General features: G+C 40.5%; 1 protein-coding gene across 2 annotated transcripts in view; it reads right to left on the bottom strand.

The window, feature by feature from the left end:
• Nucleotides 1–6,245: 6,245 nt before the first annotated feature.
• The window catches only part of camkmt (calmodulin-lysine N-methyltransferase), a 385,974-nt gene continuing 370,032 nt past the window's right edge, over nt 6,246–22,187 (bottom strand). For both annotated transcript variants that reach the window (XM_043695647.2, XM_043695646.2), the window contains exon 11: nt 6,246–6,561. In XM_043695647.2, the coding sequence (XP_043551582.1) occupies nt 6,460–6,561 (102 nt within the window). In that variant the 3' untranslated portion in view covers nt 6,246–6,459. The remainder of the gene's footprint in view (nt 6,562–22,187) is intronic.

The following is a 22,187-nucleotide window of genomic DNA, read 5'->3' as shown; positions in this document are numbered from 1 at the left end:
AGGAGCAGGGGAATCAAAGTTTCGGGCATAAGCCCTTCTTCTTCCCCTGCTCCTTGGACGCTGCCTGACCTGCTGCGCTTTTCCAGCAACACATTTTTCAGCTCTGATCTCCAGCATTTGCAGTCCTCACTTTCTCCTAGTTCTTTTCTGAAGTGGCAGGATATTGGTTAAGAAAAAGCAGTGAGAATTGTTTGTATGGATTTTGAAAAACCATTTAAGTACATGTTGCATAGTTAAAGCACATTACTAAAGGAAATGTGGCAGCATGAGAGTTCCATTCATGCTTATGTAAGAGAGAATGATTAGTCATAGATATTTTTCAATTGGAGGAATGTAAATTGGAATGTAAATGTACCAAGACTTTTCCCAATATTATAAAAGATCTAGATTGATGCACAATATTAATTTTTACAGATGACATGATAAGAGTCCTAGTAAACTATGATGTGTATAGTAAATAACTTAGCGAGCATACAGATTAATAGATTGATTGTGCAGATAGATGCTAGATGAAATTGAATGCTGAGATGATACATTTTGAAGAGAGAGTAAGAAAGCGCTATTGATAACAGCAACTTGCTTGAAATTACATCTTTTATGTAGACAAACATCCTGAAGTGTTTAATGGTACACAAAATGGTAAAAGCTGATAATATAGCATTAGAAAGCAGGCTTCAGATAAATAAATCTTTTAAACTAAGAGGTTGAATTTGTTAAAAATGTTACGTAGTCAAACAGTCACAAATAAATAATGTGAAACCAATACAAACCATTTGGTTAGGATTTAGCTGGAGTTCTCAGTTTTTGGCATCTTACTTTTGAAAGGATCTTAAGATCACAGTGTTTACAAAGGCAATTAATTGTGATATCAAAAAAAGAATAATTTTGTTAATGAGCAGAGTTACTCTTTTCATTGAAGGAAGAAAACAAAGAGAATTCTTTGAGGAGGTAACAAGCACGGATAAAGGGAAAGAAGTGGATATATTTGGATTTTCAGATGTTTGATAAGGCTTCATACGTTAAGCTATTGATTAAGATAGGAGACTACAATGTTGAAGGTAGTACGTTAGCATGGATAGAGGATTGCCAAACTAATAGCAGACAGTTGGAATGTGAGATTTTTAGGATGGCAACCTGTTCCCATTGGACTGTCACAGGGATCAACACCGAGGCCATAATTACTTACAATAAATGTTAATGACTTGGATGAGGTAAGTGAGTGTTTTATTGACAAATTTGCGGATGACAAAAAAACTAGGAAGGCAAAAGGCGTGGATACACAAAGAATTTGTAGAACAATTTTTGTTTTAAGATAGGTTAAGTGAATGCGTTTTGTCCACCAGACTTTTGACCAATGTTGGAAAATATTATTTAAATGGAGGAGGACTGAAGAAAGCTACAGAACGTACAGATTTGGGAATCCTCTTGCTTGAATCACGAAAAGCTAACATCCAAATTCCATGGCACATTGGGAAGGTTACTGGAATGCTAGCCTTTACTTCAAAGGGAATGGAGTATAAAAGTTGAGGTTTTGCTAAAAGTGGAGAAAGTGAGGTCTGCAGATGCTGGAGATCAGAGCTGAAAATGTGTTGCTGGAAAAGCGCAGCAGGTCAGGCAGCATCCAGGGAACAGGAGAATCGACGTTTCGGGCATAAGCCCTTCTTCAGGGCTTATTCCTGAAGAAGGGCTAATGCCCGAAACGTCGATTCTCCTGTTCCTTGGATGCTGCCTGACCTGCTGCGCTTTTCCAGCAACACTTTTTCAGCTTTGCTAAAAGTGTACAAGGCACTAATCAGATCACAACTGGAATACTCTGAACAGTTTGGGTCCCTTCTCTATGGAAAGATATACTGACAATGGAGACAGTCCAGAGAAGGTTCACTAGACTGATACCAAGTTTGGACAGATAGTCTTATGAAAGAGGTGCATTAGGTTGGGCCTATACTTCTTAGAATTTAGAAACATGACAGCTGACCTTATTGAATACAAGATTACATATAAAACTCTTAGGAGGCTTGACAGGATAGATGTGGAAAGGTTGTTTCAGAGTGGGAGAGACTAGGATAAGAGAGCATAATCTCAGAATAAGGGGTCACACATTTATGACAGATGAGGAGTTGGTTCTTCCCTGAGGGCAGTGAATCTGTGGAATAGTTTACCATAGCAGGCTGTTGAAGCTTTTAATCAGTAAGAGGAATCAAGGGTTATGGGAAAAAGGAGGAAAGTGGAGCTGAGGATTATCAGATCATCCATGATCTCATTGAACGGCAGAGCAGAATTGATGAGCGGAATGGCCTCCTGCTCACATACTATGTGATATTAAGAGCAAAACTATTTGAAGTGTTCACATTTTTTCAGTGCTCTGATAAATTCAATGGTTTGGTAAGAGGACACAAATCTAAGATCCTCACCAAAGCAAGTGCCTGAGTTTAGACTTTTTGAAAAAAAATTGAGATTCTCAAGCTTTGCAATACCTTGCCAGAAAGTGGTAATGGAGTTCATGTTAACTTTTCAAAGGTAAGATTTAGACAAGAATATTTAAAGATCAAGATTGCAGGGAACGAGCAGGGCATGGGACTAATTTGAAAGTTATTTCAGAGAGCTGTCACATATTCATTGACCTAACTGGGTTCCTCTGTGCTGTAAAATACAATTTTACATTCATTTTACATACATGGAAATCTAGACATATTCCACATGATCAATTTTCTACTAGGATTAGTTTTACATGGCTTCATCTTTCCACTCAGATGGGCCTCCCATCTAGCCCCAAAATTACAAAATAAAAATATGATTGATAGGTGGATTTTGTCTTTTCAGTTGTCTTTATGTTTAGGATTCAGCACCATGGATGGTTATAATTTGTTTTTGATTGGCAATCTTGCAATGCAGTCGTATACATGAATGGGCAAGTTCTTATTTAAGTGATGTAATGGTATGCTACTAAAACACTGCACCTCCATTGTAAATAATACATTTGCAACCTGCTGTGTGGATTTAAATTGTTAAGCACAAAAGTCAGTTTCAAACACCAGTGGAAGTGTACATTTTGAAATATGACTGTACAAATTTTCCATCAAGTCACAAGCTTGAAGTCTTGTCATAGCTAGATGACTCACTACTGTAAAGCAAACTGGAGTCTGGCCAAGAATACCTTGTAGATTAAACTCTTTAGCTCTCTAATTGGATTTTCAACATACCAGCCACTTGCTGTTAAAAATGTGCATTGCACATGATCAAATAGAAAATACAAAAGCACCTCCCAAATTAGTATATCTTTAAAACTGAGAAACCTTGGTGAAAGAACATGGTTGCGATAACGCGAGACATACCATCAAGGTTGAAAATAGCATTAATGTAACTAAAATAGCAAAACAGTTATAACAAAAAACAAATTTTAATTAATTTTACATGTTGAATGTAAGTGGGGGAACTGGAATGTAGAAAACATTCTAGTTATGAAGAAGACCTTGATAACTCATTGTGACTGTGAGCTTTCAAGTTTTCTTCCTGAATAGAATCAATTCCCTATTCCATGTTTCCCTGTTATGTCTCTCCTATACTTTTTAAAATCAGTGCTGTGTGATATATTTGAAAATGAAATGACTAACAGTTGGTCATTTCATGGGACCTTTATTGGATTACGTTACATTATACCTATAGAAATTGGAGTTTCATAATTATTTTTCAAAATTCTCTCAGCTTTACAATTTTATTCACATTGCTCCTTTTAGGAACATGTGAAAAGGAACAGCAGGCAAATAAGCACCCGAGAAACAATGAAAGCCATTTTTATATAACAGCATCACAAAACTTAAATGGAATTAGTTAAAAGTGGTCACAAATCCTTGAGCATTCTCTTACAAAACTCCTCAGAGAATGCCTTGAAAAAGCAGGTCAAAACCCCGAAAGCTCTTGAACTAAGATTGCCACAGAAAAATCTTCCCAGATGCTGACTAATAGGCAGCAATCACCCCAGGAATAGAAAAGCCAAGTATGCTTGAAACATGGTCACAATTCCTAATAGCGCTTGTCACACTTAAGACACTGCAAGCTCCTTCTGAGCAACTGCAAAACTGCCTGGCAATTCATAAAGCCAACAGTTTAAAGTTTATTACGATGAAATCACTTAATGACACCCATTGCTGGAGGCCCTCTATTTCTGAAGCTGCATTGAATTTCAGATTTTTACCATGCTCAACAATTTCATATTGGAGGCCACAGCCACAAAGTTGACCTTTGAGCCTGTGCTGCATGGGGTGGCTGTCTCTTATTCACATCAGCACAGTATTCCTTTTTCTTTAAAGGTTGCTCTGCTGTCTGAATCTCCTTTAGAACTGACATTGCTTTAAAACTGTAACATTTTGAGGCCTTTCGTGGTTAACAGCCATTGCAGCGATATTAGGTTGGTTCTGAGCACTCTTACCTAATCTAGCAAAAACATTACAAGTATATGCCACTATAAGGAGGCATGTTTGGGCCCAGTATGAGACCCGGCAGTGTCGGTGAGGTGGACCCGAAGTGGACTCACGGCAGTGGTGGAATCAAGTTTGGGCAGGCGCAGTACCCAGCAGCATTGCTGACGGCTGCATTGATGAGGTCCAGCAAGGACCCATAGCGGTGGGCATTGGTGGAGGCAAGATGACACCAAACGTGGCAACTCTTGTTCCAGTGGCGGTGCAGTGAAGGGCCACCAGGCCCAAGGCAGAGCACTTAACAAGAAGGACTGTAAAGTTGAACACTATTTATTTATTTTTCTGTCTTTTGGGTTCTGTGTTTTGATTTATTTTTCAGTGTTTTAAGATGGCGTCAGAGTGACAACACTGTACCATACTTTTCACAGTATTTTGTAATGAAATACACATGACAATAAATACTTAAGCATGCTGATGCACACAAATTTTAGCTGCAATGGAAATTGTTAAAATAAATCTTACTCAAAAGACATGTTGACATTCAACATTTTGTTTCACAAAGCTTTAAAATACCTTTTTAGTTCATTACGATCTACTGCGCCTCAGTGCAGAAGATACTTCTTCAGTCATGCAAATTTGTTACTTGACAAACTCATCTCAGACTGTTATCATCTGCTGTTTGTGTTTAACAACAGGAGAGGAGCTCTGACGAAACTGTTGTAATGGCTACACAAATTACTCAGTTGAAAGCTCTTCACAAAACCAAACGCTATTAATCAGTAGTTCTTACCAAGGTGCTAATTAAAAACAATTTTCCTTCTCAGTTTGCAACACTAAGCCTCCATCATTTGCTCAGCTCCTTGGAATCTGCTACAGTATACATTCCTACAACTAGATCCCAGTATTAAGTGCTAAGCTTTCCTTTCAGGACCTGCTTAACCACAGGAAAGAAGAAAGACAAAGAAAGAAAATAAAAGGCACAATACAGGACTGCAAAGGCAAAAAAAATCATACTCAGCATCTCAGAATTTTTGCTTTCCTCAAAGTTTGGGCCAAAGCAACATCTCAATAAATAGCAATAACCAGTAAGCTTAAAGACTGCTTCTGAAACTTGACTGTCTTTCACCGTATCCTAGTTTTTGCCCCCACTCTTTCTATATAATGATGGCTCATCTAATGTGTGCAATGATATAAGGATTTTCCTGAGAAAGATTGATGAGGAAAATTAAATATGTAAATATTTAGGAATCACTCTAAGAGCTTCACGATATCTACTGTGATAACATCAAATTGAGGTTTAGAAGCAATTATTCTAAAGCACAGGCTTAAAATAAGGTTAACACAGTGAGCTGCTAGAACCAAATCCTGCAAAAGGTTCATTCACTGCAGAAAGTAAGAAACTGCATGGATTCCTTGCACCTAAACAGATAATAACCACTCAGCACACTCCTTCATCTTGACACAAAACACTGAGACTAATCATACATAATTGGAAGGGAGGAGCAGAGGGTTGGCCAGGCTTTATCTCACAAAAGCTAAGTGGTCAAGTTTACAAGATTCCTGCAATGATGCAGATAGGTAAACGAAATTGAAAACCACCCAAGACTTCTGCAAAAATCTAGGTTTCTGGCAAAAAGGTGAAGAAAATAAAGAGATTTTGCAGATTACTTATTATTAATGAATTTTTTTCTGTATATTTTATTGAAAAATAAACAAATGCATACTGTTCTTTATGTAAGAAAACAGCATTTGGAAAATAATATATGTTAGAAAATAAATGACTTGACATTTTAAGTAACAAAGCAATCAAAAAAATTACATATATACCAATTTTAGTGAGGAAAATTGCTTTAATTGGAAAAGTATGGAACATTACAAATTCTGTGGATTTTCTGGGCGAGAAAAGAGGTAAGTTTACACTTGTGAATTTTCCTTAATCTTCACCAACAAAAGTATTCCTTCCATATGAGCGTCCTAACTGTGCTTTCATATTGTTGAGTGCAGCTGCTAGAGGAACCAAGAAAAGGGCAGCACATCACAGGTCTCAGCTTGGTTGGGCATTGCTGGCTGTTTCCTGCTTAGTTAGAGTGACGAGGACAGGATAGTGGAGGTTCTCATCATATCTTTCATTTTTTTCATCTTTCATCTGGAAGAAAAAGAACCATTTTGCTAAATCAAAATGAAAACACTTCCCATTATATTCAGATATCTCTGAAACTCATCTACCTAATGATAATCTTTTGTTGTGTGGTTTTATGTCCTCCATGAGTTTGGGTTCAAGACAGGTTGGTTAAAGCAAAGGAAAGGTTCTGACTTCAGGCTCTGGCTTCTTTATAATGCTGCTCGTTACATTTTAACCATGATGTGGAGATGCTGGTGTTTGGACCGGAGTGGACAAAGTTAAAAATCACACAACACCAGATTATTATAGTCCAACAGATTTATTTGGAAGCACTAGCTTTCACAACACAGCTCCTTCATCAGGTAGCTTTAGAAGGGGATCCTTTTCCAAAGCTACCTGAAGGAGCAGGGCTTTGAAAGTTAGTGCTTCCAAATAAACCTGTTGGACTATAACTTGGTGTTGTATGATTTTTAACTTTATTACATTTTAAGATTAAATAAAGGGTATTCAGAGGGGCAGCATTCTGGCTCAGTGGTTAGCACTGCTGCCTCACAGTGCCAGGGACCCGGGTTCGATTCCAGTCTCAGGTGACTGTCTGTGTGGTGTGTGCACATTCTCCCAGTGTCTGCGTGGGTTTCCTCTGGGTACTCTGGTTTTCTCCCACAGTCCAAAGATGTGCAGGTTAGGTGAACTGGACCATGCTAAATTGCCCATAGTGTTCAGGGGTATATAGGTTTGGTGCATTAGTCATGGGAAATGTAGAGTAATAGGGTTGGGGAATGGGTCTAGGTGGGATACTCTTTGGAGGGTCGGTGTGGACTTGTTGGGCCGAATGGCCTGTTTCTGCACTGTAGAGATTCTACGTATACCCGGTTCTAATTTCACTGTTACATTATTGAAAGGTAATTCCATAAACTCTGCCATTTAAAATGTTGATCTAATCCATGTGCTTTTCTGCATGTGTTTCTAACATTTGCAAAGTTAAGGATCTCAATCTAGCTCTCTGTGTGTTTGTCTTTCTTCTTAAATCTACTTAGCTCTGTGAAATTATTGCAATGTTTTGGTGTCCCAAACCCCTGACACAACACCTCCTATTTTTCTCCCATCGTAAAACACCAATTTATATTCATATATTCTCAAATGAATTATCTAGAATACTTCTTTTTTAAAAACATCTACTGTATATTGTTTCCTTATATCTCCTACACCCATTTCAAGTCTTTGACTTGATTCATCTATGTCCATAGGTGGGTCAGGAAAGTCTGTGACAACTTGCAGGAATATGTGACGGTAAGAATCATAGAATCATCATAGCATCCCTACAGTGCAGATAGAAGCTATTCAACCCATCGAGTCTGCACTTACCCTCCAAAGCGCATCCCATACTTCCCACCCTATTCCCGTAACCCTGCCTTTACCATTGTTAACCCACCCAGCCTGCAAAACGTTGCATGGTGGGGCAGTTTAGCATGGCTGATCAACCTAACATTTACATGTTTGCACAGTGAGAGGAAACCCATGCAGACACGGGGAAAATGTGCAAACTCCACACAGATAGTCACCCAAGGCTGGAATCAAACCTGGGTCTCTGCTGCTATGAGGCATTAATGCTAACCACTGCGCCACCACAAGGTTGGTGAGTTTTCTTTTTCTCTGTTGGCTTTTGTTCGTGCTTGTTGAAGGGATCTGAGGTTGATGTAATTGCAGAAATTATGGGTAAGTTGCATCTTCTCTGTCATTAACCTATGGATAGTGTTAATTCTTCAAGACCGTTTTTAAAGTTATTACAGTATTAACTTGTTCTTCAATGCTTTTATGGATCTGTTCAAAGGCATGAATGGTAATGTTGGCCTGGATATGATTTGGTTTGATGCTTGGAAGATTCTTTGGACTGTAATAAAGTTTTGAGAAATGACCTATTTTTATATAATGAACGCATGGTTGATGTAAGGCTGGACAGTTTTGTATTTGGCGTTATTGGGTTTTGGAATGACACCTATGGTGAGATATTAGCCATCAGACTGCTTAGGATTTTATGTTGGTGTTGCCGCACATGATATATCTTTTCTGTTTGAGATCTGATTGAATGCTACATGTTGTCAACACTTTTGGTAGAATGTGTACAGTGTATGCAACTTTTGCTATATAATGATTTTTGGATAATTTTCTAGACTATGTAGCCACTGCAATTTCTGTCCTTGAGTTAGATCTTTTTTTACTGAAGAAGTTCAGTGATTGATTTATCTAAGAGACAGATGATTCTGAGACAACTGAGTTGTTACTCTAATTTTCAATAGTTGAATAACTCAGGTCACTAATGAAGCTACCTACAGTCTTTTTGGGACTGAATATTTGCTATTGAAGTGTAATCTTGCCAGCATCCTATTTGTTCTTGAAGTGAAATATTGATCAAAAACCTGTTAGATGACTGTCAAATATATACTTCATATCTGTCTGTTGCCAATGTAACACAAGATGTGATATTCTTCCCATATGGGTGAGAAGTATATAAACCAGTCCAGTGTTTGATTTGGTGCTCAATTCTGAATCTGGGTGCAACCTTAGAAATTGTGCAGTCCAAACTTGTCAATTTGCTGATAAGTCAAATAATTCTGAAAGCTTGGATTTTTCTGTTAGAAAAATTGATAAAAGTGAATTTTGTTTCATTGTCTGCTTGCACTTGATATCATTGATTATCTTCTTGGCCTCAATCAATGTGAGGATTTTGATCTCTTTGTTCAACACTCATTTCATTGTCTTGTTATATTCTAAGTTGACTAAAGTAGTTATTAAATCTTTGTTGTTCCAAAGATTGTTGCTGCAGAACCAAAATTGAAAACTGTTAAAGTTTCTGCAGTTCTAAATCTTTTTCCAATAAACTTCAGTTTTCCTTTATCAATATGGTCACAGTGATGAATGAAAACATTATCTTTTCAAGATGGATGAAGGATTTCTAAAAGATCTGTGGGTAGAAATCTTCTCAAAGTGTTGTCATTTAATAAGAATCAATGGTTTTTCGATTGTATCAAAGGTGGTTATCATGATTTTATAGAGATTGTTCTTTTTCTTTGGGCTTCTCCAGGGGTGTTTTCGCACTGGTCCGGTTCCCCCGACACAGCCTTGGATACAGGTGGCGTGTACTGGACCCTAGCCCATCTTTTGCGCTCGAAGCGAAAACACCTCAGAAGATGCTACAAGAGAAAGAACAATCATAACAGATGCCATTCACACCAATTTTTTTCCACTGCATCTGAGTTCTTTTTGCACCTCATTCATCACCATGTGATCAAATTCATGACTTTCGCTTTATTTCAGACCTTTTCTTAAACTAATAAAAAAACGAAGACTTCTCAGTTACTCAGTAAAACCTATGCTTCCTGCTCAAACTACCCAAACATTAAGATTGAACTAATTTTATTGTTGGGTTGGATCTTTTCCCATTGATTTACCTTACAACTATTTCTGAAGAGCTTTCTTTACTTTTGTTGACTTAGTTATCGTGTGGGTTGTTTAGAAATTGTGAAATCAGTGTTAGGAATCTTAACTGTTTACAGGCCTACTTTTTCTGTTTGAAAATGAAACTTAGTTCTTCTTTCCTCCAACTGATCAAATCTGCTTTGTGTGTTCACTATTCACCCACTTTCTGCAGGTGCTCAACATGGATTTATCCCCTTGGCTGCCAGTGGGCTTTTACTTACCTGACTGCTTCAACCTTGTTTTCTCTATCACTTGATGTAAAAGGCTTTTATTCAGGCTTGTACTTGTTTTTGTGATTCCTCTGCAGGAGTTTTCTGTACAGAGATCTTTCTTCTTAAAAGCAAGTGTAAGCTCTGTGGCTTTTCTCGCTGCTAGCAGTCTTAAAGTTATATTAGTAACTTTATGAAAAGGTGATTTTTTTTTTTACAAAAATAAAAACAAAGTGAATTATTTCAGATATTCAGCATGTGTAATCGTTTTTATTTAAGCAAATTTCTTTGAGTTTCTCTTTTCTCCAAATGATTTCATGTGCGTTTCTTGATTCTCACTACTGCCAGTATTTTCTAGGAAGTTGACCCTATCACTACTCAAGTCTTTTATTGCATAATGTTGTGTACAAAATTACGAGGGATATAGATAAGATCAATAATAGAGGGATCAGTGATCAGGGGTGTAGATTTATGGTAAAGGGCAGGTGGTGTGGAGAGAATTCGAGGAGAATGTTTTTCAACCATAGGGGGGTGAGTATCTAAAAATCATTGCCTCAAAGAGTGGTAGAGACTGGAACTCTTTTCAACAGTTAAGAAGTATTTAGACAAGCATTTGAAGTATGATAGACTATGGGAAAAAAGTTGGAAAATGGGACGAGAGTAAATAGGTGTTTGATTGCCTTCATTGGTCAGTACATTGAGTATATAGGTTGGGATGTCATATTGTGGCTGTACAGGACATTGGTGAGGCCACTTTTAGAGTACCGTATTCAATTCTGGTCTCCCTGCTATAGGAAAGACATTGTTAAATCTGAAAGGGTTCAGAAAAGATTTACAATGATGTTGCTGGGACTGGAGGGTTTGAGCTATTAGGGGAGACTGAATAGGCTGGGGCCTTTTACCCTGGATTGTTGGAGGCTGTGGATGACTTTATATAAGTTTATAAAATCCTGAGAGGCGTGGATAGGATAAAGAGCCAACGTCTTTTTCCCAGGGTTGGGGAGTCCAAAACTAGACGGCTTAAAGTGAGAGGGGAATGATTTAAAAGGGACCTGCGGGCAACTTTTTCACACAGGGGGTGATGTGTGTAAGAAACAAGCTGCCAGAGGTGGAGACAGGCACAATTACAGCATTTAAAAGGCATTTCAACGGGTATGTGAATACGAATGGTTTAGAGGGATATGGGTCAAATGCTGACAAATATGACTAGATCAGTTTAGGATATCTAGTTGGCATAGACGAGTTGGACCAAAGGGTCTGTTTCTGTGCTGAATGACCCTCTTGATAGCTGTCGACATGATGAGCTGAAGGACTTCTTTCTATGCTGCAAAACTACATGACTTTATTCCTACATCCATGGGTTTGGGTTCAAGAAAAGCTGATCAATACGAAGGCAAGATCAAAAACCATTTTCAGGCTTGGCTTCTTTATAACAGTGTTTATTATATATTTAGACTATTTAGAATAATACATGGTTTTCAGAGATATACGAGACTCTAGTCTTACTGTTACTGTGCTTCTAATATTCTCATAGGAAGCCTTCAGGTTTCTGACTAATGTTTCTTGTGTTTCTCTTTTTATTCTTAAATAGCACAGTGTGGATGAAGTTATGTCCAGTAAGGAGCAACTCCATGACAACACTGCAAGGTCCTAAAGTCCTTACACAACAGATACAAATACTCCTTGGTTTGAAAAACTAAGCTGTTCCTTCTTCTCTTCTCCCACCTTGCCACCTCCACTTCAATTAAGACTGAGGCAAGAAGGCCTATGGATAACCTTCCTATCCCACTGCCCATTTTAATTTTATTTATTCATTGAATGTAAGTGTCAGCAATTATTGCCCATTCCTAATTGTCCAGAGGCCAACTAAGAGGCTATGGCTCTAGAGTCACATGTAGGGCAGACCAGGTAAGGACATCAGATTTCCTTCCCTAAAGGAGCCAGATTGATTTTTACAATAATTGACAGCTTTTAAATTACTTAAAAACTGAATTCAAGTTTCACCATGTCATGGTGGAATTCAAACAAGTTTCCCCTGAACATTAGCTTGGCTTTCTAGATTACTATTTAGTGACACTATGCTACCACCTCCTGCCAGTTGAAGTCAATTCTTCATGATATTTACCCAGTGATGGACTAAAGACATGCCATGCAAGGAGTTCAAAATGCAAAGCTGAAAATGTGTTGCTGGAAAAGCGCAGCAGGTCAGGCAGCATCCGGGAACAGGAGAATCGACGTTTCGGGCATAAGCCCTTCTTCAGGAATGAGGAAAGTGTGTCCAGCAGGCTAAGATAAACAGTAGGGAGGAGGGACTTGGGGGAGGGACGTCAGAAATGTGATAGGTGGAAAGAGGTCAAGGTGAGGGTGGTAGGTCAGATTGGGGTGGGGGCAGAGAGGTCAGGAAGAAGGTTGCAGGTTAGGAAGGCGGTGCTGAGTTAGATGGATTTGACTGAGACAAGGTGGGGGGAGGGAAAATGAGGAAACTGGTGAAATCCGAGTTCATCCATTGTGGTTGGAGGGTTCCTAGGCGGAAGATGAGGCGCTCTTCCTCCAACCGTCGTGTTGTTGTGGTCTGGCGATGGAGGAGTCCAAAGACCTGTATATCCTTGGTGGAGTGGGAGGGGGAGTTGAAGTGTTGAGCCACAGGGTGGTTGGGTTGGTTGGTCCGGGTGTCCCAGAGGTGTTCTCTGAAATGCTCCGCAAGTAGGCGGCCTGTCTCCCCAATATAGGGGAGAAGGTATCGGAGGGGAGAAGGCTTGGGGGGGGGGGGGGGGGGGGGGTGGGGGGGGGAGAAGGCGTGGGGGGGGGGGGGGGGGGGGGGGGGGGGGTAACGTTCAAAATGCAAATCCGAACATGTTTGCTTGTAGGCTCTGATGGGGTTATCCCTTGTTCAAAGATACTCAGGGCCTGAATGGAGGACCTGGCACTGGGAAACGGGTGGGAGTCCCTGAAAGCCACCCTCTTTACTTGTTGCTAGCTTGCTTCCCCAACCACATATTGCGTTCCCATCATCACTCAACTTTGCCTGGGACTCTCCTGATTCAAAGCCTTGGATGGTGTTGCTGAACACAGAAGAGCCACTGATCTCAGATTTCCTGGAGTTCTTGGTAGGTTGGGCCTCTGTCCCCAGGGTAATTGACACTGCTGGCTAAGTACTTGATAGGGACTGAATTGCACGGGATATTCTTTAAAACACCCAACTTGAGACTTTTGCTGACTCTTAAGCTGGCGAACTAGATGACTGTCATCTCCATTAAATCCAGCTCACTGTAATTGAGCTTTCACCTCTGAACTAGGAGAGGGTGGAGGAAATTGCAAACAACAGTCAGGGTTCCTGTTGCTGACTGCCATTCAGTAATAACTGCAATAAGAGTGGCCATTGGTTGATGACCATATTGGCTTAAGCTCTGATATCCCAAGGTAAGGGGGTCTGCTGAAACTTTTACATCTCAAAGTGAGGGTGGTTAGTTACTTATGAAAGTGATGTTTTCAGGACAGGATACTGGAAAAAGTTGGAAAGGTTAGGGGTAAACTGGAAATATCTTAACTTTGCACATTATGACCATTCAATGTTATTTTAGGGAGGCAGCAAATGAGGAACATTGCATTTCCCAACTAACCAAAAAATGCAAGCAAGCTCTGTTAGAAGGTTATTCCTGTCACCAGCCCATATTCTGTATAAAATAATGGCAGAGGAGGTAAATGAATCTCTAAAATTGTATAACGTACACTGTCTAGTTCACAAATGAAGACCAGTCACTTGTTTGAAAAGTTAATAGTGTTCAGCCCCACACCTGAACATTATTTGTCAGCTTCTGGAAGGAAGGCAAAAATGGATGGGTGGGGCAATGGGAGGAAGGTGTTAAAAAATGAAATTTACTTAAAAATAGGACAATGATGTACAGGGCAGTAGTGTTTGAGATGGGAACAATGAATCAGTGGGCCACTGTGAACAATGTCAGATCTGTGGCAATTAGTAAAGGTGCAATGTTGTTCCTCCTGATCACTGTTAATCATCTTACTGAGTGGTTGTTAAGTCCACGTTTTGCTCGACAAATTGCCAAGAACTGACAATTTTCAACTCACAAAACACCCCATCCTCAAAGTATGAGGCTGAGTAGTCATCTCCTGCAGAGAACAGCTGGGGTGTGTGACATGAGGGTCTAATGCAAAATAGAAAATTAAAATTCATGAATCTCTTCACAATCATTTGTGTAACAAGATTAGGATGAGACAGCAGAAAATAGCTTGTATTATCAGCCTTCTTACAGTTCTCCAGCTGGTTATATTCTATTCTAAAACAGTACAGATAAGAGGATAACATATAGCCTTAAGAAGAAAAATGCTCATCCTGAGTTGGAGAAATATGGATTAAATTGAATAAGGAATCACTACAGCAATTTTATTTTAAAGGACAATATTGTAGAAAGGACAATATTGTAGAAAACACATAGAACATATCAGATTTTAGACGATGTTCAACATACATGAACAGATCACAAAAAAAAACTGTCTCATTCCCAGTCAGAGCAGACCTTTCTCAGTCCTCAGGTACTATTGTCACCCTTTTAAATCATGGTTCCAGGGATAAGGACCTTAGTAATAAATATAATGGAACGTCTACCAGCAGTTCGAGATGGAGAGAGAGGGCATCAAGCAGGGGAGTTTTACTTAGATTACTTACAGTATGGAAACAGGCCCTTCGGCCCAACAAGTCCACACCGACCCGCCGAAGCGCATCCATCCAGACCCATTCCCCTACATTTACCCCTGCACCTAACACTACAGGCAATTTAGCATGGCCAATTCACCTAACCTGCACATCTTTGGACTGTGGGAGGAAACCGGAGCACCCGGAGGAAACACACGCAGACACGGGAAGAATGTGCAAACTCCACACAGACAGTCGCCTGAGGCGGGAATTGAACCCGGGTTTCTGGCGCTGAGGCAGCAGTGCTAACCACTGTGTCACCATGCCGCCCAAACAGTTCAAACAGTTGTACCAGGGCCTCCATCAACAGGTGGCGATGATGAGTGTGGGAGGGCTCATTGGTAGAAGGAAAAGACAGACAAAGTATTCCTCAACCCAATGTAAAATACAGACTTCATTCTGTGTAAAATCTGTAAATAATTCCTTGTTTAACCTTTGGTTTCACTTCATGTTTGCAATGATTTTAGTGGAATAAAGAAACCCTGCTTTGTGATCATTGGGCCATCCATGTTCAAGGAGAAAGTGAGGACTGCAGATGCTGGAGATCAGAGCTGAAAATGTGTTGCTGGAAAAGCGCAGCGGGTCAGGCAGCATCCAAGGAACAGGAGAATCGACGTTTCGGGCATAAGCCCTTCTTCAGGAATGAGGAAAGTGTGTCCAGCAGGCTAAGATAAAAGGTAGGGAGGAGGGACTTGGGGGAGGGGCGTTGGAAATGCGATAGGTGGAGGGAGGTCAAGGTGAGGGTGATAGGCCGGAATGGGGTGGGGGCGGAGAGGTCAGGAAGAAGATTGTAAGTCAAACATTACATCTCTTGTGCAGGATTCTACAGCATAGGTATCTTGTCATAACAGACAAGGTTAAAGGTGTCTGGCCAAGTGGGTGATGGAGAAATTGAAAGTAGCAGTGTCTGAGAGACAGGTTAAAGCTGCTCCAGGATCACTGGAGCATCAGATATTGGCAGAGGAAGTCAGAATTGAGGCAGATGTTCACTTGATGTTACAGAGGGAGGGAGGCAGTACTCTTGCTAGGATACTCTACTTACCAATGTGCAGAAAACTGGAAAGATTCGGGGGAAGGCTGGAAACATATGATGATCTGGCAATTGAAGACTGGACTGAGGATGTCAAGCTGATTATGGCATCCAGAGGCCAAGATGTGGGTGAGCAGGTGGCTTTGGTGACGGAACATTTACACAGGAAAGCCAGTTGGGAAATAGTGGAAGGAGTACAAATGTTCAAATACGTCTGTGGCAGATCTTTGAAATATTAACATAGGTTTGGGCAGATATCAGTGGCCTGACATACCCATTGCAAAGGTTTTATGAGTCGAAGGAAGGTGAAGGGGTGGATCTGGTTTCTGCATTATCCTTTGTATCCTTCCCTTAAATTGGCCAGAGACAGGCATTTGAAGGACTATCTAGCTAGCAGAAGTAGTGAGGGATTGGAATGTCCAGATGAAGCTGAGGAGGCATAATTGTGACACACCTCAAATACCTTTCTTTGAAGCACAAGAATGTATTATTCAGATCATAGGATCCAATCTTTCCCCAAGACCAAGATAAAGAAAACCATCAGGAAGGTGACTGTTGGTGAAGACAAGGGTGTAAACCTCAGACTAAAGGGTCAGGTGGAACAGACAGCAATAAGCAAGCACAGATAGTGCTCTCTTATCTCCAAGGATGTTCCGAAGAGGTGTTCAAATTGACAGGACCGGGTACTTCAAACATGACTGCCCTTAGCAACCATGGCTGCCATTACCATCAGCCACAGAAACTCCATTCAGTGTAATGGCCTTTTCTTCTCACATTATACTGTATATACTCAGTGGGAGTCAGGCAGGGGTCAGGATCCTTCAGAACAAGGCTCAATCCTATGTACAGTAGTAGTGAGCCTGAAATGTGGCAAGGTGTAAGCATTATTCCAAAACGGCATAAGAGACGACACATCAGTTTTTACTCGTCATTTTTCCCAGAAGTATCTTGCTGAAGATTGAGTTTTGATTGATGTCTGTTCTCTCATCCAGGTCTCTGCTTTGCATGGGATGGACATTTGCTATCATGGTTCCATTGAGTTCTGGATGATATTTCTCTCTCTATTCATATGCTGGGGTTTCTAATAGTTTGTTCAATACTGCATTGGAAGTATGGCAGTTGGAAATATCTGCAGAGTTGAAGTCTAATGTATTAAGAAATATCTAGTCATCCTTTGAAAGTATATACAGTGATTGCTACAAGCAGCAAATTGCAAGGTTGGCACATTGGGCACAGGAGCCTTTGACCTTGTTTGACGCACACAAAGTGTATTAGTCTGTATGGTTCTCTAGAACTGTCACAGGAAACTGTGATATTCTTTTAGCCATGTGCACCATCACATATCTTGAATGGTCATGTCAGCCAGCTCTAACTAGTCAACATTAGGCCTTGCTAGAAAGTCATGTGTAGCATAGCTCCCACTTGGTGGAACTCTGGAAGCCACCCTTGCCATAATGGGTGAAAAGAATAGAGTACCAATGCAGATTTCCAACATCAGCAACAATGATGTTTACTTCCAACCAAGAATGTCCATAAGTCTCCTTAACCCTGCCAGTGTTGTGAACAGTGGATCAACTAGAGGGGATATCTCTAACCTCATTTCATAAAAGGCCATTGGCAAGTTGGAGGAGACCCAGAAGAGGCAATTGGTTTCTATTCTCACCAAGTAGAAGACAACTTTCAGTAAAGATCACAATGACATTGGAGATTGCGACCTGGTAAGCCATCGGATTGTGACCAAAGGTAAGTGTCCAGTAAACATTCCAGACTGCTGGATCCCACTCATCAATGGGAGGAAATCTAGGACTATTTGCAGAAGTCATTGGAATAATGTGTTATCTGAGAGTCATCAAGTCTGTAACACCTTCCATATAGTCCTTGTGAAGAAGAAAGAAGGACACTTTAAGCAAAGGCGCTTAAGGTTGCTATCCTCTGCCTGGGATTGAGGAAGCATCGCAAGTTCCCAGAGGTGCAAAGTCTTTCTGCAGTTTTGATTTGGACCACAGTTATTATCAGCTACCCATCACTGAGCAAGACATTGTAACAAAGAGATTTCAAATAGGCAGTAGAGCCTTTATGAATACATAAGTAGTTCATTTGGGGTCTACATTGTTCCTGCTACCTTCACGTGTGAGATAGATACATTTATTGGCAATCCTAATTTCCAGTCCCTCCTTTGTATCTGGACAACATACTTTTCTTTGACTTCATAATCCAGGAGACTCTTGCAAAACTAAACACCATCCCAGCCCACTTGTCTTAGTTTTAACCTGAAAGTCAAACCAGAGCAGTGCTGACTTTTCTCGACAGAAGTACAGTACTTAACACTTCATTAGAAGGAAGGCAATACTCCTGATGATGAGAAAGTCCATGTGGTACAGCAGTACCCTCACTTAAGATTGGGAGGGCACTATGGGAGTTCCTTGGTCTAGTGGGCTACCATAGGAGATTTGTGCAAGGCTATTCACAGTTGGTCACCTGATTCCATGATTTGAGGAGAAAGTGAGGTCTGCAGATGCTGGAGATCAGAGATGGAAATGTGTTGCTGGAAAAGCGCAGCAGGTCAGGCAGCATCTAGGGAACAGGAGAATCGACGTTTCGGGCATTAGCCCTTCTTCAGCCCTTCATCTTCCATGATTTACAGAGGAAGTCAAACAATGTTTAGGAGAGGATGTGTGAAGTGTGATTCTTCACGGAGCAGCACAGGGAGTTTGACACCAGCATCTTAAGCCTCGTTTGCACCCTTAAGCAGAAGCTTGTCTTATCATCTGTCCTTGGCTACCCAGATTTCTGACTCCCCCATCACATTGGAAACTGCTGACAATGTGCCTGGCCTAAGAATGGTGTTGTTACAGGTTCATGGACAGTAGAAGGTGGTTATCGCTTACGTCAGTTGGAGTCTCAAACTGAATGAGTGGAATATAGAGAATTACTCCAACATGAAACTCGAACTGCTGGCTTTCAAGTAGGCTATTTCCTATAAAATCAGACATTGGTGTACAGTTTGAACTGTTTTTAGACAACAACCCACTCATCTATTTTTAAACGTCCACCAAGCAGAAGCAACATACACCCAAAAGGCTGTTGAATGTGTGCAGTTCCAGAACAGTTCAGGCAAAAGTTATGCAATGCAGATACACTTAAGTAGAAGACTGACCACAGGAGGAACCCATTCGTGCCAGGTTGGGGGAGTGCTATAGGAAATGCCATGCCAATGTTGACCCTGTTCCCTATGTCATTTCAATTAAGATTTAGCAGAATGATGCACTTAAATTATATTAGATTAGATTAGATTAATTACAGTGTGGAAACAGGTCCTTCGGCCCAACAAGTCCACACCGACCCGCCGAAGCGTAACCCAGACCCATTCGCCTACATTTACCCCTTCACCTAAACTACGGGCAATTTAGCATGGCCAATTCACCTAACCTGCACATTTTTGGATTGTGGGAGGAAACCGGAGCACCCGGAGGAAACCCACGCCGACATAGGGAGAATGTGCAAACTCCACAGAGAGAGTCGCCTTAGGCGGGAATTGAACCCGAGTCTCAGGCGCGGTGAAGCAGCAGTGCTAACCACTGTGCCGCCCACAAATGTGAGATCGAAACCAGGTTCAGACAGGTAGAGCTAGGTTGGTTTCATTTTGCTATCTATCTTGATAGAGGACTTCAAGTAGATTTGGCTTCAAGTAGATTAGCGTGGGCATATTCCTGATGAAGGACATTTGCCTGATTTTTGATTTTTTGTTGATTCTCCTGCTCCTCAGATCCTGCTGTGCTTTTCTAGCACCATACTCTCGACTCTAATCTCCAGCATCTGCAGTCCTCACTTTCGCCTACCATTACTGCAAGGCCTAACATCCATCAAACCCATGCCAGCTGATGAGGTATTCTGAGCAGGCACTGAAACTGTAGAGGTTTTAATTTATATAAACCACACACATTACATTATCATTCATTTTACAGTTTGAATTTTAAAGTAGTGGCATGTAGGTTTTGGTTTATGTGTTTCAGGGGGCTTAATAATTAACTGGTCCGTCTTTCAGGAGCGAGGAGTCTTAAACCAGTATGTATCAAAGAACAGGGAACTGTGCCACTTCTGAGTCATAATGGAAGCTCAGTTGTGTGAATAACCAATGACGAGGGTTATATCAAGCTCTCAAGACCAGGAATTGAAAGAAACAATTTAGTCAAATTTATAGATATAATATTAAAGGGAACTCTTCTCCGATATTTGAGTATTGTAAAGTGATGGTGTTGGAATAGCTGGAATTTTCTTCTGCCATGTATGGAAATCTTTCAATGTGCTACATGGAAATAGCATTGTTTGTTCTATTTTGTTTTAATTTCTTTTGTGTAATAAGCTTGCATTTTAATATTAAACCTAGATGCATAATGATGCATGTTTGTGTTTCAGTGGAAGACTTTGTTAAACACAGAATAAACAAAATATGATCTATAAGCCAGATTTCAGACTGGCATCTGACACGTGCAGTAGCAACATCAGCTGGGATCATAAGTAGGTGCTGGAAAAGGATTGGGGAGGAGGATGGAGTCCTCTCTCAGCAGTCATGGCAAGGAGAGAGAGGTGAACGAAATCATCATTCCGGATAGCCTCAAGTGTCGAGTATTGATAGCAGTTCATGACTAAACAGGACAGAAAAGACAATTGCCCTGAGCAGAGAATAGTGTTATTGGCTCAGGATGGCTGCTGGTATTGATGACAACTGTCAACATTGACAGAAGTATAAACAGGTAAAAACAAGGACTACAGATGCAGTATACCTCATTGACTGAGGTATACTGTGGCCAAATCAAGGAAGTAACTTAAACTCTGCATGGGATCCCTAGTTGCCAAAAGACCTCATGCAATTGATTTTATGGTTCTTGACCCCAGTAGTAATGGAACTGTGCATGTTTTTGTACTGAAAGATATCTTCACCAAATTCACACAGGCCATTCCCATCTGTACCCAAAGACCTAAACTATAGCCAAAGTGTTAGTTCCCGATTAATTTGCCCAATACAGTGTTGAATGTTATATTCATTGTGATCAGGGGCACAACTTTGAGAACCAGATCCTACAGGAGCTTTGCAAGGTCTATGGTATTGTTAAGAGCTGCAGCATTCTCTAGCATCTAGACAGTAATGGATAATTGAAGAATTCAAGTACAATGCATGACTGTGCACTTCTTTCTTCCTAAGAGTAAACAAAGGAGCCTGAGTACCTTCCAGAACTGGTTTATGTTTATAAAGTGGCCCACACTCATCCCCAGACTATTTTCCACCCTACCTGTTCTTCAATTAAGACCCGCTCCCTCCTGTATACCATCCTCTAAGGCTCGTGTACCTTTAGATTGAGGGAATCTTGTTAATAAGTGGATAGCTGAGGACTGCACAAGGCTAAGCCAGGTGTTTGAGACGTGACCACAAGGTGTGAGAGAGCAGTGTTGAGAAGAAAAACCACGAACAGTCACAAAGCTGACAGGATTGAACTTCCAATCAGTACATGGGTATTCTTCCAAAATCAGGGATCAAAAGAAGATAGAGGATGTGTGGGACCCTGAACCCCACAGAGTCATCAAGCAACCAGACAGAGCTGGCTGCATCCATGTTGTTGAAACAAGAGCTGAAGGACAGCCTCAGAAAACAATTTATAGAAATGAGTTGCTTGAGGTCAAAAGTCTAGTGGATGATGTCGAGACAAGCAGATCACTCAGTGTTATTGCAGAACTCGAAGTGTCAGTACTACTTATGTTATATTTATACAAACATTTTGTGTGTTTTCCCATTGAGCCAGTTTTTCAGCTTGGAATGTTGTGAAATAACAGTGGCATATCTGCCAGCAGCTAAATCATGGAGTCATAGGCCAATAGGAATCAGAGGTGTTCTTGATTTAGAGTCACTAAATTGTCAGGAATTGTGAATGGTGCTCATGCTTGGAATGAAAAGAGCAATTAAAATTGTCAGTTCTACCGGGTGGAGCTAGCAGAAGAGAACAGCAATGGAATATCATTGAGTGAACTCTAAGTGTCAAACTGGAACAGGCAAATTAAAGTGAATTCCTAAGCGCCGTGGCATATCCTGATTTGGTCCCAGTAGGGGGAAAATCCTCAAGAGCCTATAATGTATAGGGGAGTTCTCAGGTGGGAACTAAGCAAAAAAAAAAGCAAGTGATATTTTTAGATTTAAATAATAAGGGCTTAGAAAATAAATTATTAAGTT

Source organism: Chiloscyllium plagiosum, unplaced genomic scaffold, assembly GCF_037043375.1.
Source record: "Chiloscyllium plagiosum isolate Xiang-an unplaced genomic scaffold, Cpla_swu_hap1 HiC_scaffold_10, whole genome shotgun sequence".
NCBI classification, from domain to species: Eukaryota; Metazoa; Chordata; class Chondrichthyes; order Orectolobiformes; family Hemiscylliidae; genus Chiloscyllium; species Chiloscyllium plagiosum.
Note: the sequence above shows the minus strand (reverse complement) of the source record. Positions and strands in the feature narration are given on the sequence as shown.